General features: G+C 32.0%; 1 protein-coding gene across 1 annotated transcript; it reads right to left on the bottom strand.

Annotated features, from left to right (window-relative positions):
* Positions 1–602: 602 nt before the first annotated feature.
* LOC146993152 (uncharacterized) lies at positions 603–16,275 on the bottom strand. The gene is made up of 2 exons (XM_085808023.1): positions 15,743–16,275; positions 603–936 (listed from the first exon to the last, which is right to left on the bottom strand). The coding sequence occupies exons 1-2, from the start codon at positions 16,250–16,252 to the stop codon at positions 922–924; spliced, it is 525 nt and encodes a 174-aa protein (XP_085664149.1). The 5' UTR covers positions 16,253–16,275; the 3' UTR covers positions 603–921.
* Between the last annotated feature and the right edge of the window lie 400 nt (positions 16,276–16,675).

The following is a 16,675-nucleotide window of genomic DNA, read 5'->3' as shown; positions in this document are numbered from 1 at the left end:
ATTTCTGCATGCCATCTTACAAGATTTAAACTGATGATCTATAATCCGGAATCGCCGAAGTCCCGACGAGTCCGGATTAACGACTTTTGACTGTATTATATTTATAAGCGTTAAATGTATTTTGGAATTGTGCTAAATGCTATGAGAATAAATTCATTATGAAGCAATTAAATGTATTAGCCTTAGTCTATAATTTCATATTTATTTCACTTTTCCAATAAAAATGCTTCCACCAAATGTTACTGTTATGTGTTATTTTTAAGGATACAATTTAGCAACTACACAAAGAAATGGACTGACATAGTTGACACTATATTGAGAATTCTAAAGATTTAAAAAAATATATGATTAAGTCATTGATTTGTGAATCCGGAACCATATATGACCACAGGATGACTTCATGTATCATTATTTTATTTTTTATATTTGATGGGAGGAATGAATACTAAAAAATGACTAGTGTTTATAATTAAGACTCAGCCATAAAGTTAACAAATTAATTAGATTTCATTTATAAATGATCAACTAGACACTGATAGTTCACTTAAAGCTCGTTATTATTCTGTCAATTCCACGTCTCAAAATAGTTAGAGATGTGCTGGCCACATTTCTTAAATCTGAGGAATATTTATAGTTGCAATATTTGAAAATAACAGAAATCTGGAATAAAAACAAGTGAAACATATCATCCATCTTCTGTGAAATATACCATCTGCTTTTTTAACAATTAACAAGAATTCAAATGTAACTTTACCAGATGTTCTTTAAATTCTATATGGGGAACATATTTTTATATGTCCTAAAAGCAATTATTTTCTGAAAGCTTTACAAATATATTGCACAGTCAATCACAAAAACAATTGCCATTGGGACTTAATCTCTTCTTATACTGGCATGGCATCCATCCATATAAGAGATCATTCAGCTACCATGCAACTAAAAAAAAAATTATTTCAACAAAAAAGTGTTTTAAAGCATAAAAAAATATGTTACATAAAGACAATAAAACTTAAATTTATAATTTCACTTTTAATGTTACACAAAATTTAAATCCTTAATAACAGCACAATCAAGATTAAATATCCTGTTACATTAAAAACTTCATTAATATCTAATTCATCAATCATCTGTATATTTTGTATGTAATCAGCCTTTATGAAACCAAATTAAAAACTTCATTAATATCTAATTCATCAATCATCTGTATATGTTGTATGTAATCAGCCTTTATGAAACCAGTCATACAAGAAGAAATTCCCAATAAGTTACCGAAAAATAGAAATCTGGTTTTCATATAAAAAGCAGGAAATTATGCTTAATTCTTTTCAGTCATTTCCTAAAATATATTTGAAAATTCCAGAACAAGTTAAAATAGGTTCCCGGATAAAAGACCACTGGACATTGTGATACTTGCCCGTGCAACAAATACCTATGTTGATAGCAGCCAGTGACACACTTATGAATATAATTTACTGAAATAATTATTAAATACAGCAATATTATATATCCATAACACTTAAATGTTAAAATACAGTAAAAGCTGGACTATCAACTAACTGGAAAATTTTTAATTTCAGAAAATTTAAGTGACATATAAAGCAGGGACAGGCCTCCAGAAACCCTGCTGATAACTTCTAAATTGTGAACAGATTTACATTTACACACCTTTCTTACATTCCCTCTTCCCCACTGTTATCATCCATCTGTTCATACATCATACTGTTCTAAGAATTCCTCCAGAGAATAGGCCTCACCCAAGGCTAACAGTAACTATAATAGTCCTTATTGTTGGCTCTGATTCTTCTCACCAGTTGTGGGAAGTTACACAGTTCAGTTCCCATTAGAAGTCCTTTGTTACTACTAGAGGGGAACATAGATTTCTTGTGGTGAGCAAAAAGGACCAAGGTCACTGCATAGAGTGGAATTTGGAAGTGCACTTGAACACAGGTGTTCTATCAGAAATTGTTTTCACCTGTTTTACTAACAGATTTTTCATTAAATTGGTCCTCAAGTTGAATAGGCTATAGGTAACAATTTCTAAACATCTTTTAGTGTGACAGGAAATTAATATTGTATCTATTTTGATTAATTATCCATATACTGACTGAAAATCTTTGCCAGAACTTGACTGCAAAAACGGAAAATTCTTTAACATATAAAAAACAAAATAATTAAGTTTTGAAAAGGTGAAAACAAGCAAAATTTAATGAAAGACTTTAGCATCGGATTAATTATAATTTATGACATTAAACTGGGAAAGGATGAATGAACAATGGTGATACAAAGTGCAAAATTATCATACAAAATTTAAGTTTTTGATATGCTATATCCTTAACTTGAATCATGATATTAAATAAAAATTGGCCATTTTCTTTAAGCTCCCACTGGAATGAATGGTGCAAATTTGGCAACATCTCCTTTAATTTTCATGATGACATTTAATAAGAAGATATTTTAATTTCATATGCCAAAAGCATAGCAAATACATACAAATTTATGTGTGAAGTTTTTTTTAAACATTACATGATTAATTGTAGGCTTTTGATTAGAAGCTGATAACAAATAAGAAGACAGTTTTTATAGTATTAGACCTGAAATTTCTTTCTCCATTAACAGGACTTTTTGCCAATTGCATTTTATATATTATTATCCGGAAATTTTATTTATCAAGAATTTGCATATCCCAAGCATTTCATAGTCCATCTCTTACTGTGTAATATATACGAGAGTCAAAATATGTATTATTATAGTAGCAAATGTGCTAATGAAATAGCAATAAAATCATAAACTTAATTACTGCAGTTAAACCGATTTTTACCATTTCATTGAAATTTTATTATCATTTTCACATATTCCTTTAGTTAGGGATAGATAAAAGAGAAATCTTAAAAATTGCATCCCTGATGCTTAGTGAATATACAAATTTTTAGTAAATGTGCAAATAAAATAGCAATAAAATCATACAAACTTAATTACTGCAGTTAAATCAAATTTTACCATTTCACTGAAATTTAATTATTTTCACATATTCCTTTAGTTAGGGATAGATTTTTTTTTGTTGCCTACATAAAAGAGAAAGCTTAAAAATTACATCCCTGATGCTTACTGAATATACCAATTTTATTTCATTTATGTACTGAATTTTTTGATATTTCAATCTTCACTTAAGTTACATGCTCAGATTTATTTTGAAAGGAAGAATGCCTGGAAGTAAATAATTTTACATTTTACTCAAGTTGGCTCAATCTTGAAGGAAATAATTCTTAATATTTCTTCTTTATTACCTATTGCTATGTAACACTTCAAGAAGCGTTTTTTTTGCGATTCTTATTTTAAAGTTATTGGGAAAATGCTTTCAGTTTACTTACACAGAGCATATTTCTTTATACCCTATGCATACATGAACTGATTTATTAGCTTAAAAACTGATCCAATATACATTCTTCCACTTATGGAATTTTTCAAAATAAGATGAAGACTGACTCCAAGACATTGAGGATTTTGATTAAAAAAATAACTTTTTCTATAGCTCCCAGAGAGAAAAATCTCCAATCAGCAAAATATGCACTGATCTGTTAAAAAAAATTCTATCTATGTTAGAACTTTGCAAAAGTTAATGTTTAATTGATTAACAGAACAGGGCATTGTAACGGCTTAAGCTATTGTATCGACCACCACAACATTCTGAGAAAAAGAATGGCGGCTTTGAAAGTTCCCATGGACAGAGCATTTCTTAACGAATTCTCAGAAAGAAAGTGACCAGCAGCCACAAAACAAACTCAAGTTTTTGTTCCTCTTATAGTTGTCGGAAGGGAGACATTGTTCTGTTCCCTTTCATCAGTTTATAGGTGCGTTGTCTCAGACCACCTGGTTTGAGTCTCCAGGCTGTCTTCATTATATCCGGTTTTTAATCAAGGTTCTCTTGCCAGTCAAGAGGCACTTTTAAAATTACGAACAAATGAGGATCCTCAATATTTTTTCAACATGCCCAGGACAACTGGAACAAAATCACGGAACACAGTTTTAGAGAAGGAGTGAGAGTGAGTTACAGTAAGTGAAGAGAGAAACATTATCTTGGTTTTTCCAGCTTGGCCATGCGCAAATTTTATTTCGCTCTGCGTAGAGTGACATTAGTATCTCTGCCAAGAGTTTACAGTGAGGTAGCAGGGGTCGCGTTACCTTACCAGACAGCATCCAACTCAGTCCAAGAACCACTGACTTGGAGAGACGATTAATTCTAAACAGCCTCGTCTTGAATTATTTTGAAACAGGAGCTTTTATCTAGAATCAGTGCTAAATGGAAACTATTCACAATGTCTGGTTGTTATATTTCTCCCCCCTCACCCTACAGTGAGTTTATTTATTTTTGCATATAGCCTAGAAAGAACCCCAATAAATTTATTTACACTACCTATTGCCTTCTGAATTCGTCACAGCATGGAGGACTTCATAAAGACTGGCTCATATTTACATACACAGTATGAGCAAAGCTATAAAAGCAATGTGAAACTAACCTCTTTGCCAGCATTCAAACCTTTGTTAAGTGATAAAAGTTTAGAGCTGTTTTATTCACTTAGCCACAGGTAAAACTGATAGGGTCAACTACCCTCAGGATGTTTGTGACAGCAGTCGTATGCTTTTTTTTTAATCAATTAACTGAATATTAAGAAGTTTTTATTGTGAAAATAGTACTTATTACAAACTAAGAGTCATCTTTTTTGAAAGTCGAATTCCTTGAACTAAAATTTTTGGTAAGCTGGCCCTTTCTTGAATTGCTTTATAACTGTTTTCTTACCTTCCTTTCTTGCTAAGTCAAAATCAGACAATATCCTTTTGCATTAGAGGTCACATAATGTCCTTTGTGAAATTTTGAAATACGAAATAGTTTATCTTGTGATCTTTTAAGAGAAGCTGCATGCCTTCTTGTGGCAATTCAAAAACGTATTAAAAGGTAGTTTTATAAATACAATCTACATTTCCTCCATTTGGAACACCATGAAAATTAACTGTTTTAAATCTGCATTTTTATCCTAAGCTCTAAAACATTAATGCCCTAATTGCCAAATTTTTTATCTTGATGATAATCCCCAACTCTATGCAAATACAAATACCTTATTGTATTTTATTAAAATTAAAACATTTAAAAGTTGTGTTTTAGCTTCACACTGCTGGCAGTTACTGTTTCACTCTACAGATAGCTACTGATAAACATATATTCGATTACCTGCTGGGTTTTAATGGTTCATTTAAAAAAAAACAGAAAATTTAAAACTAGTATATGCACTTTTGATATATAGCTATAAATAATAGATTTGATTAACAACTTGTCTTAATTTAAAAATGTCAACGAAATAACATCTGCTAATGAGTTAAGAAAGTATATCTGACAAGTCAAAAATTAAGACTACTCAGTCAGTTTAGGACCACCGCCGACTCTCCCAATATTAGTAATAATAAAAATTAAATTGAGATATTACGAATTTTCTCAGGGGGATTATTGAATACATTTTCTTCTTTGAAAAATAAAAATAGAATTCTATTAAAAGGAATGAATTTACTCATTAACATATTTAAAATGGAATTAAAAGCGAAGTGCAATCAACAAACCAAGTAATTATTGTCCTGACCAGAAATTAGTTGACTTTTATAATTAATAGATGCGAAAGAGTTTCATCTTTTTCTCCAGTAAAAATCAAGATTTAAAAAGCTGTTTAGTAAAATTATTCAAATTGCTCATGAAAAAACAGAAACTGGTCATTCTATCAAACTTGAAATGCAATCTTCAAATCAGAATATATAATTCTTATAAGAGCAAGTTTTATTTTCTCACCTGAAAAAATTGCTCTATGACACTTCTGCCTTTGATTATTTAAAAACAATGCAAACTTCGTAAAAACAAGTGTACAAAAACATATTCTCATAAGACAAAAATGAAAATTTAACATTAAGAATGTATGAAAAAGAAATTTTACATGTACATTAAATATATTTATGTAAATAAAATTTAAAAAGTAAATTCTTCTAGCTATTGCCTATGAGCTAAAGTGATACTTTGGTTCTTTTGCTAAGTAGTATAAACACAAAGTAAAGATTCAATTGTAATTCAAAAAGTAAAAACATAAAATATATGAAATAATAGTTAAGAAAATTAGAAAGCTTAACTTGATTTAAACTTAAAAGTTAATACGAGGGCTATCCAGAAAGTAGATTACGTTTTGGAATAAAAAAATAAACAAAGTATAGGAAACAAATTTTATTATATACAGATGAAAGCCACACTCAAATACTATTTTTCTACATAGTCACCGTACAAATTAAGGCATTTATCGTAGCGATGTACGAGCTTGGAAATTCCTTCGTCGAAAAATTCGGCCGCCTGCGCCTTCAACCACTTCGTTACCTCTTCTTGCAGCTGTGCGTCGTTTGAAGTCGCTCGGTGCCAGGTCGGGACTGTACGGCGGATGAGGAAACAACTCCCACTTAAAAGATTCAAGAACTTTACGAGTGACATTTGCCGTGTGGGGCCGGGCGTTGTCATGAATCAACAAGATCTTAGAGCTCAACATTCCTCTGCGCTTGTTTTGAATTGCTCTTCTGAGTTTTTGGAGAGTTTGGCAATACCTTTGAGAGTTTATTGCAGTGCCTCTTTCCAGTAAGTCCACCAAAATTACACCTTTTCTGTCCCAAAAAACAGTCGCCATCATCTTCCTTGCCGACATTGTTTGCATGCATTTCTTGGGTTTTTGGGGAGAACTTGTGTGCCCCCACTGCATTGATTGCAATTTCGTTTCACAGTTCACATGTTTCACCCATGTTTCGTCACCAGTAACGATGGGATCGAGTAAAGAGTCACCATCCTTATGGTAAGCGTCCAAAAAGTTCAACGCTGCAGCCATTCGCTGATTTTTGTGGTCCTCTGTCAAGATTTTTGGAATCCATCTTGCACAAAACTTGTGGTAACCAAGCTTTTCGCTGATGATTTCGTGCAACAAACTTCGCGAAATTTGTGGAAAACTCAAAGAAAGTTCCGTTATTGTGAAATTTCGATTTTCACGGACTTTAGCATCGACTTTTTCGAGAAGTTCGGCGGTCACTATGCTGGGTCTCCCACTTCGATCTTCGTCGTGAACATTGGTTCGGCCATTTTGAAATCTTATGACCCACTGACGCACTCCACCTTCAGTGATAATGTTGTCCCCATACACTTCACGAAGCTGCCGATAGATTTCTATCGGTTTACAGTTTTTTGCAGTCAGAAACCTTATTACTGAGCGCACCTCGCAGGATTTTCAATTAACGCAGACATTTCAAACCGTCACAGTATCTGAACGGAGCACAACACGAACCTCTCACTAGCACGGCTAGATGCAGACTGAGCTGCGCAACGCTCTGACCCCAAGATGGCCGCGCTAGCTCCGCCCCTAGCGGACACAGACGGAAACGTAATCTACTTCCTGGATGGCCCTCGTATGTAGAATAAAGTTTAAGCTATCTCAAAACACATTAGAAAAAATACTACCCCCCCAAAAAAAAACTACAGCTAAGCAGCGTCGCCTTGCATTTTCCCATTTACCGCTGCTTAGTAGTAGTTTTTGTTTTTTAACATTTTTTATACTATTTTTTCTAATATGTTTTGAGATAGCTTAAACTTTATTCTACATGCATATAAACTTTTAACTTTGAATCAAATTAAGCTTTCACCATTTTCTAATTTTCTTAATTAGTATTTCATATATTTTGAGTTTTTACTTTTTGAATTACAATTGGATCTTTACTTTGTGTTTATACTACTTTGCAAAGGAACCGAAGTATCACTTTAGATCATAGGCAATAGCTAGAAGAATTTACTTTTGTCGCATAGGCAATAACCACAGTGGGTTTATTTTTGGTGCTTTTATCCTCCTGTCACTGTTAAAAGGTTATAGTACTAGAAAAGCATAAAAACAGTATTTTAACACATAACACATTGTGAAAATCTAACTTAAGCATTAACTATAAAGAATACTTAAATTTTTTTTTTTTCAAATCCATTGAGACAATATAAAAATACACAGGTTTCCATGCCACCCAAGAGGTACTGTGCAAGCTCGTTACCATGCTGGTTCCCCTAAACTAACATTTTTACATAGCTGCTCTTTTGGTAACGTCAATTCTGAACATTCAAAGAAAATTATATCAGCTAGTTGAAAGAAAAATGATAATTTAAGGCCTATATAAAAACTATGTTACAAGGCTTTAAACAGACAATTTTGAAGCTAAGTACCATCAAGTGTTACTAAAAATAACAAGACAAGACCAATTTAATACGGGAAATACATTTCGGAATTAAATTTTACAAACACTGAATTTAAGGTTTAAAGCAAGAAAAAAGAAAATTCATACTAAATGCAGTCTTTGAATTTACAAGTTACGACAGTAAAATATATAAAAAAGCTTAGGGCACAGGAAACACAAGATAAAATACTACCTACGTGAGTTTAATGCTATATCAATAGGTCAGAAAACAAAAATTAAATAATATTTAAAACAAATGAATTATATATTTAACATCTACATTTTCACAATCTCTCCACCTAATTGTGTAAAAATAAACTTCCTAAATTCATATGAATTTAAAGCCTGTTTAGCATCTAAATTTCTGCTAATCTGATAGGCATAATAACAAATGAATACTCCACAACTCATGCCATCATTCTGAATAGCGTGATTGGGAAACGAACAATACCAATTATCACATGTATCTAAAACATTATTAAGGATACTTTGCCACAAATGAATTAATGAATACACAGAATTTTGAACGGCATTAAAACCAAGTGGATCATAAAACTGAAACATTCTATCTTTAATCTTTGCAACAAGTAAAACCCAATGATTATTATTGATAAGAGCTGGAATAAAAAAGAAATCAACAGATGCAAAATCAGCTTTTTTCCATACATTTTGAGTTTTATTACCTGACTGAAAAAATGGTGTATGGTAACATTTGGCAGCTATGGAAGAAGTATTATGAAGAATGGTAAAAAAAAAAGCATCAATAATATTGTCACCAAGCCAGCCAAGCTGAAAATTATTATTTACAGCCTTCAGGGCTAAAATTTCTTCATTTGAAATATAAGGATCAAGAGATTTTATATCGAGAAATGTTAGAAGTGTTTCCCCAGCTCGCAGAACACATTTTGAAATATCGGATACATTAAGCTCAGAGGTAAAAGAATTATATTTAAGTAAATTGCTACCCTTAATTGTGGTATCCTGTGATGATTTATGATCATTCACATTAATAGTATTTGATAACCCTAACAAACCTTTCTTGACATTTTTTTTATTATAAGTATCGGGATAATCTAGAATTTTACGTTTTATACCTTTCACAGATGTTGTACGAAACAGAGTTTGACGTGATAATTTTAAATTTGGAGCAACCTGAATAAATAGCATTTTATCAAAAAAATCTTTCAAATGGTTTGATTTTATTGCACCTTTACAATTAGAAACTATATCTTTTAAATTCTTTGTTATACTAGGTATTAATATCTTTTGGATTGTCGGATGCGGCAACATAACTAATAATTCAGACATTAAAGTCTTACAAGTGTTAATTTTAGGTTCAGTGTTACACACAACAGTATCTGAAATAGCATTAGATTTTTTAATCAATTCTAGAGGGGAGGAGTTTTCTGCTTTAAGGATATCTGTTGCAATTACAGAAGGACTTGGTTGCCTGCATGTAATTGAGTGTATTTTATGTACGTGTTTACATAGTGTACTGAAATCTGGACAATTACAATTATAAAAATGATGACACAGATTTAGACAGGAGAGGTTAATACACTTTGAATAACAATGATCTGTTTCTGAACATATTTCATGCAACCACTTAACTGTATATTGAATATTTTTACGTGTCTGTGATTTTATAGACCACAAACAAGGATGTGTTTCTGTTACATCACTATCAGGTATTTTCATTCCAGATTCATGTCATTTATTATAAGTTGGCAGGTAGATGCTCTCTTTACAGTTAATTTCAACTTTATACTTATAAGCCATGTAAATATCTTCTTCAATTTTTAAAAGCACATTAATTAAATTATCGAGGCGTCTGTTAAATTTACGTTTTAAGTACATAGTTTTCAATTTATTGTGAAATGACTCGCAATACATGTTAGTATCTGTGAATGTTTCTGTATGCCATTGACCACAGATAATAATACTCCTCAAAATAATTTACAAACGATGGTGCAACAGCTCGAAACTTTTGAAGGAAATTATCCATCATAGAAATAAATAAAGAAGAATTAGTTTCTTCAAGCAATATAACTAAATTAAAATTAATTTCATCCCTAAGTTTTTGACTTGAAACCATTCGAAATAAACTACGTTGCCATGCACGATGTACATGCCATTTACATAGTATATGTTTAATACCTGGACCAAATGGTTTTTCAAATGCAGGATGTGTAGTTTTATCATCATCTGTCATTAAACAATTAATATTAAACTCGGGTATTACACATTTGATACTAAGAAATAAATTGTACATCGTATCCTGATCCAACTGATTTGAAATAAAATGTGCTACGGGGTAACCACTACCAAATTCATCTGGGACAATTAAATTTAGCAAATAAAAATAATACTGATTTGTTTTGTGAGTAGAATCTATACATAAAATCCTGCTACAACCTTTAATCATCATTTCTTTTTGTCTGCAATCCTAGTGCAAAAGACAGTGTGTCACGGCCTTTCGGACCATACAATGTTGGTTTTCCTTGAGGTTTGTAAATAAGAATAGGGTCATACGATTCCTGCCTAAGTTTCTCAACTATGGCAGCAACAGAAAGTGAATCATCACTAAGAGAAGAAATCATTACACGCTTTACATAGTAATTTATAGTCCTACATGTTACAAAATTATCTTTAATACTTAAGATCTCTCTATTATCATGTGATCCACTTCCATCTCAGATAAATTCTTGAATTTGATCGGTGGAAACACCTAACTGAGCATAAGTTTTGATTTGATCACGACAATTCTGACTAAGCTTTTGAAATTTGGTATTTTCAAATGACAGCTCATGATTGTGACCTGAATAAAAAATAGCTGTCGCAAGATCTTGTTCCTCAGAAACTAAAATTCTGGATGGACATCTGAAGCCTAATGGTAAAAAACCTTTAAGATTTTTTCTACTTGAAATTGGCACTGGTTTTTTTTTTTTTTTTGTTACAGTGAAGTGACAACAATAATAATGGTATGCTTTATTAACTTTATGTTTACTCCCAGAACACTTCTTAAAAGAACTGAATGTTTCCTTAGAATGACATTCTAATCACAGCTGAAACTCCACCATTGATGAAAATGTAAGCTCCTTCACATCCATCTCAGAATTGTGAAATTCAGCCAAATGTTTATTATGATCACTAATAAACTGGAAGGATGCCTTGCAATCAGGAAAAACACACGGTTTATGAATATTTAAATTATTTTTAGAACAGCAAAACTTCTTTGATGAAAAAGGTTACTGCGGATTTTACAGTCTATTTCACAGTTGTCACAAATATATGATTTTGAATCAATTTTAGAAGACACAGATTTACACCTTTTTTTATGATTAAAAAATGACCGTCTTGAAGCATATGACTTCATGCATACCTCGCACGTTCTTGGATATTTATTTTCTATTTCATCATTCTTTATGGTAGTACATAAATTATCCTTATTTAAAATTTTACAGTTACGTTTGTGTCTTGATAAAGTTTCTTTAAAAGAGAAATCTTTCTTACAACATGGACAAATTATAGTCTTTTTATGTATCACGTGAGTGTCATTCGGGTAGCTGGCATAGAGCCAATTTTCGCAGCTCCAATTTGATTGTCTTTTAGAAAGGCAAAGCAACTTTCCCGCAACTTTTGGTTTCCACTATTCTCGAGAATCGCATGTGCAGTGCATGAACTAAAGAAAGTACCTGTTCTCGCATAAAACAAAATGGGTTTAATCCTAGTATACAGTACCATGGAGGTTAGCATCAAAGAATATGTATTGTAAAGAAGGAAAACCTCTCTGCAACAGACGTGGCTCCGTTCCATCAAAGAGGGAAACAGCTGTGCATGTCTGATATATCTGTCGTCGAAGTTCGAAGGTCACGTTATGAAGAGTTCATAAAATGAATATCGTTTAAAATTTCTTGAACGACTTGCGCTAAAAAGACGTGCCACGCACGTCGAGATGCTTTTGTCTCAAACCGTGAGCGACGTGAACACCACGTCGATAAGCATTTATCGCAAAAATGAAAATAACGTGGTGCACACGTCGCCTAACAATGAGATTGTTTATTTCTCGAGTTACAGCTCTGGATTGCACTCGCAGATGCGGAGCGGCGTAAATGAGACACTTTACCGCTTGTTATATTGTAGCGTACTGCACCCCAACCGTGAAGTTTAGTCTTAGCGCAAGTGGTTAAACTCTAAAGGAAAAGAAAATATTTTTTGGCGCAAGTAAATTAATTCATGGATTAGTTATTTTCAGGGGAAAAAAAAACTACGAAAATCCGTTTTTAAAATTATTGCGTGGATTTTTCGCAATAATTTTAAAAACGGATTTTCGTAGTTTTTGTCAAAGAGCGTTTCTTCTTAACACGTGTTTCTCAATTTCCTGTACACATCGCGAAGAGAGAAATTCTGGCCGCCAGGTTCCATCGCCAAATCCCTTGGCAAATTTTCCCTCCGCATTCTAACGGCGTAATAGCATTTTACTTGTATGGAACCTTTTCTTCTTTACATAGACTTTCTTGGTTTAGAATAATAATGAGATTTGGCGACATCATGATGCGCAGTAAACGGGTCATTTTGGTCTTGGCGACAATTTTCAAAATCGTGCCAAAGCCTTACCGTATACTAGAATTTTACCGCAAAATCTTTTTAAACCTTTTTTTTTTCTTTTTAATAAATACCTTGCCATTTTGCAGTAAAATAAAAAAATAGTAATCAGTCATCTAGGCTAGCCATGTAATATAACTATATTCGCTAAAATATCGTTGATTATTCTAATTCAATTTTTAAGTAATTATTTTTATGTTATTCATATAATTCAATGTTGCTTCTTCCCTCTAAATTTATTTATTATTAGTAAATAATATTTCCAAATTTCAGGAAATTTTCTCTGGCATAATCCTAAAATTAATTATAGCAGTATGATGACATACCATCACGAAATTTAATGCACATATTTTTTCCTTATGTATGCTGCAAAATAAATATAAAATACCTCAATTTATTAAAATAGATTTCTTTCTTTCGTTTAGCTGCAGAATGTCTGCAAAAAAAGCCTTATTTTATTCCAGATTGGGAAGATTCTAATCTCAATCTTCAGTGGAGAAAACAACAACTATTATAATTATATTTGTGTTTTCAAGTGTTAAGGTGCCTTTTAAGAACATACCTCACGCAAATTAAATTTACCTAAAATCTAACCTAACTATTTAGCATTGCGTTGTGATTTATAAGGACCGGATTAGCCTCGTGTTGAACTGGTGATGATCATGAGTAATAATTAAATAAAACATACATTTGTTATCCAATGTATATATCTTAAATTTTAAGTGGAAAACTAAACAAAATTATCAAACAAAGTATACCAAGAATAATTAAGAATAAATGTCCTCTAGGATTTATTAAATAATTGGTTGATCTTTACATTACGGTAACTTGGCGATCAACTCCCCTACAGCAACCCTCTATTTTTTTTTTCCCCGCCGCCATTTTGTCTTCACGAAGTAAAGACATGTTTCTTTTCTTCTTATCTACTGAACACTTCTTCCAACAATCTACTAGCCGAATTACACTTATGCTAGAAATTTTATCAAACAAAACTGCTTAATCATGACAAATATTCACTGCAAAATTCGGAAAAAGTGCACAATACCATACACCTTACGCGTTTTTCAAAATAACACATACACATAAACCATGTACACGCTGACTTATTTTTACTTAAAAAAACATCCCAGAATTGCACAAAAATGGCATTGCGCACACTCTTCACTATATCCATGTACACTGCTTTTTTCTCATAAATTCGAAAAATTTCACGAAAATACATGACAATTTTCTCAATCTTTAAACCCGGTAAAAAGAACATATATGAAATTACATGATCGCGAAAAAGTATTTACCCTTTACAAATATGAACATTTCCACATATAAAATAAATAAAATATCCAAAAACTTTTACCTCTAAATCATCTATTACATTATACACGTCACCAAGGAATTCATACATGAAGCATTACAAATATTTAAATTATTTCCATGCACGTTTATTTCAACTTAAACGTAAACCAAATTCCTACAAGCATAAAATTCACAAAATAACTATCATTTCATTAAAATATCACTGAACCATGTACACGTCGACTTATTTTTACTTAAAAAACATCCTAGAATTGCACAAAAATGGCATTGCGCACACTCTTCACTATATCCATGTACACTGCTTTTATCTCATAAATTAAAAAAATTTCACGAAAATACATGACAATTTTCTCAATCTTTAAACCCGGTAAAAAGAACATATATGAAATTACATGATCGCGAAAAAGTATTTACCCTTTACAAATATGAACATTTCCACATATAAAATAAATAAAATATCCAAAAACTTTTACCTCTAAATCATCTATTACATTATACACGTCACCAACGAATTCATACATGAATCATTACAAATATTTATTATCAAATATTTAAATTATTTCCATGCACATTTATTTCAACTTAAACATACACCAAATTCCTACAAGTATAAAATTCACAAAATAACTATCATTTCATTAAAATATAATTAAATTCAAAAACACCACTTAAAATATACATGAGCACATACATTCAATTAATAAAAATTACCTTACAATCCTAATTACTTTAAACTAAATCATTGCTAATAACAATTTTCCCAATAATACCAAATTCCTTTCCACCTTACATTTCCAACAATGCATAAAAATAATTAAAAATACTAACTTACCTAATCTCCTTCAGAATCTTCATTACGTGGCGGATACACTTTTCTTCATTCTCTTTCAGAATCTTTAAAATCATACTTATCTTTCAAAGCAAGATACCCGGTAAAATAAATAACATAATAAAACATGTTTATTTCTCTCTCACACAACCTTAAAAAACATTTCTTACTATCCTTTTCAATACCACTAAATACCCATTTCGAATTCACTTTACTTACGGCCATGGGATCCAAAAATTCACAAACACTATTTCACACAACACAGAATAAAGCCAAATACAAAATTTCCAGATTTTTTCCCGATTAAAGAACCGTAATTCGTCCATTAATATCACATGACATATCCCCTGATCTCTCATTTCCCCCACACAAAATAATGCGTAATCGGAACTCAGTACTGCTCACATTATTGCCAAAGTCCCAGGTAGTAACCTTTATCGCCTCCAAAATGTCGCCAAACTACCAGTTACCGTAATGTAAAGATCAACCAAATAATTAAGTGAATTTGCTACACAATACAAGTAATACCATAATTAATTTACCTCTTAGCACAGCCAACGTACATTACGCGGGTAGACTGGAATTTTCTTGAAACACACCTGGAAAACCTGGAAAAGTCAGGGAATTTCATTCTCCTGTTTGAGTGGCAACCCTGAGAAGGAATACTGGTTAATGCTGGGAAACTGCTAAGGGATGTAGAACAAAATGAACATCCCTTACCTCTGCAACAGTCAAACTTATCCTGATATCTTTTACAAAAATTTTCCCCAGCTGCTGATTACCTCTCCGATTTAGGTGTAAACCGTCTCTGGATAAACAAGTACTCCAAGAATAGTCAAAAGAGCTGCAAAAGAAAAACCCATCTTTACCTTCGTATGTTGCGAGAAATCTTGAATTTATGTTTAGTATCTTCCTATTAAGTTCTTGTAGGCGATACGTGTTACAATCTCGATATAAATCCGGGCATCGTGGGAGAACAATTGAAAACAGAATGACCTTCGGGTTTAATCGTTCAATTTCCTTATATAGACAAACATATTTACGATGAATTTCATCTAAATCGTCATTTGAATTATTGGTACCAACGTGGACAAAAACTAAATGAAAATGGTTGTTCATAAAGGCAATCTCACGTGTCAACCTTTCAATCCTAGCTCCTGAAAAGCAACGAAAATCAACTTCGTAATCAGGTAAATTCGCAGACAAATATTCTTGTAAATATTTAATCATAGAATCCCCTATTATGAGTATTTTCATCTTTTCAGATTGCTTAGACAAACACATAACTAAAATAAGATAATTAAAACACAAAATATCAGCGCTAATACTACGAACCTTGCTTCCCTCACAGCAGCACGTGCAAGCAAAATGGCGAAAACGTGTATTGCTTACTTCGAAAAATTACATTTGGCTTCATTTTTCAATTTTGGCGCAAATTACGGTAACCTCTTAGTGTTGCCATCGGTCACGTGAGACCCGCTAACTTCCGTAAACTCTCAGCGTTTGTCGTCGCGCAAACCTCCTCCAGCACTTCTAATTTTAAAAATTAAGTCCTGACTACAACCAATGATTGCGAAAATAAAAGTCAAGTAACTTATTTAGTGATAATTAAATAAAATAAAAGCCAAAGCTTTTATTATATATATATATATA

The sequence above is a fragment of the Stegodyphus dumicola genome, chromosome X1 (assembly GCF_044657685.1).
Source record: "Stegodyphus dumicola isolate Sdum_Otavi_A_Nest chromosome X1, ASM4465768v1".
In the NCBI taxonomy this organism is placed as follows: Eukaryota; Metazoa; Arthropoda; class Arachnida; order Araneae; family Eresidae; genus Stegodyphus; species Stegodyphus dumicola.
Note: the sequence above shows the minus strand (reverse complement) of the source record. Positions and strands in the feature narration are given on the sequence as shown.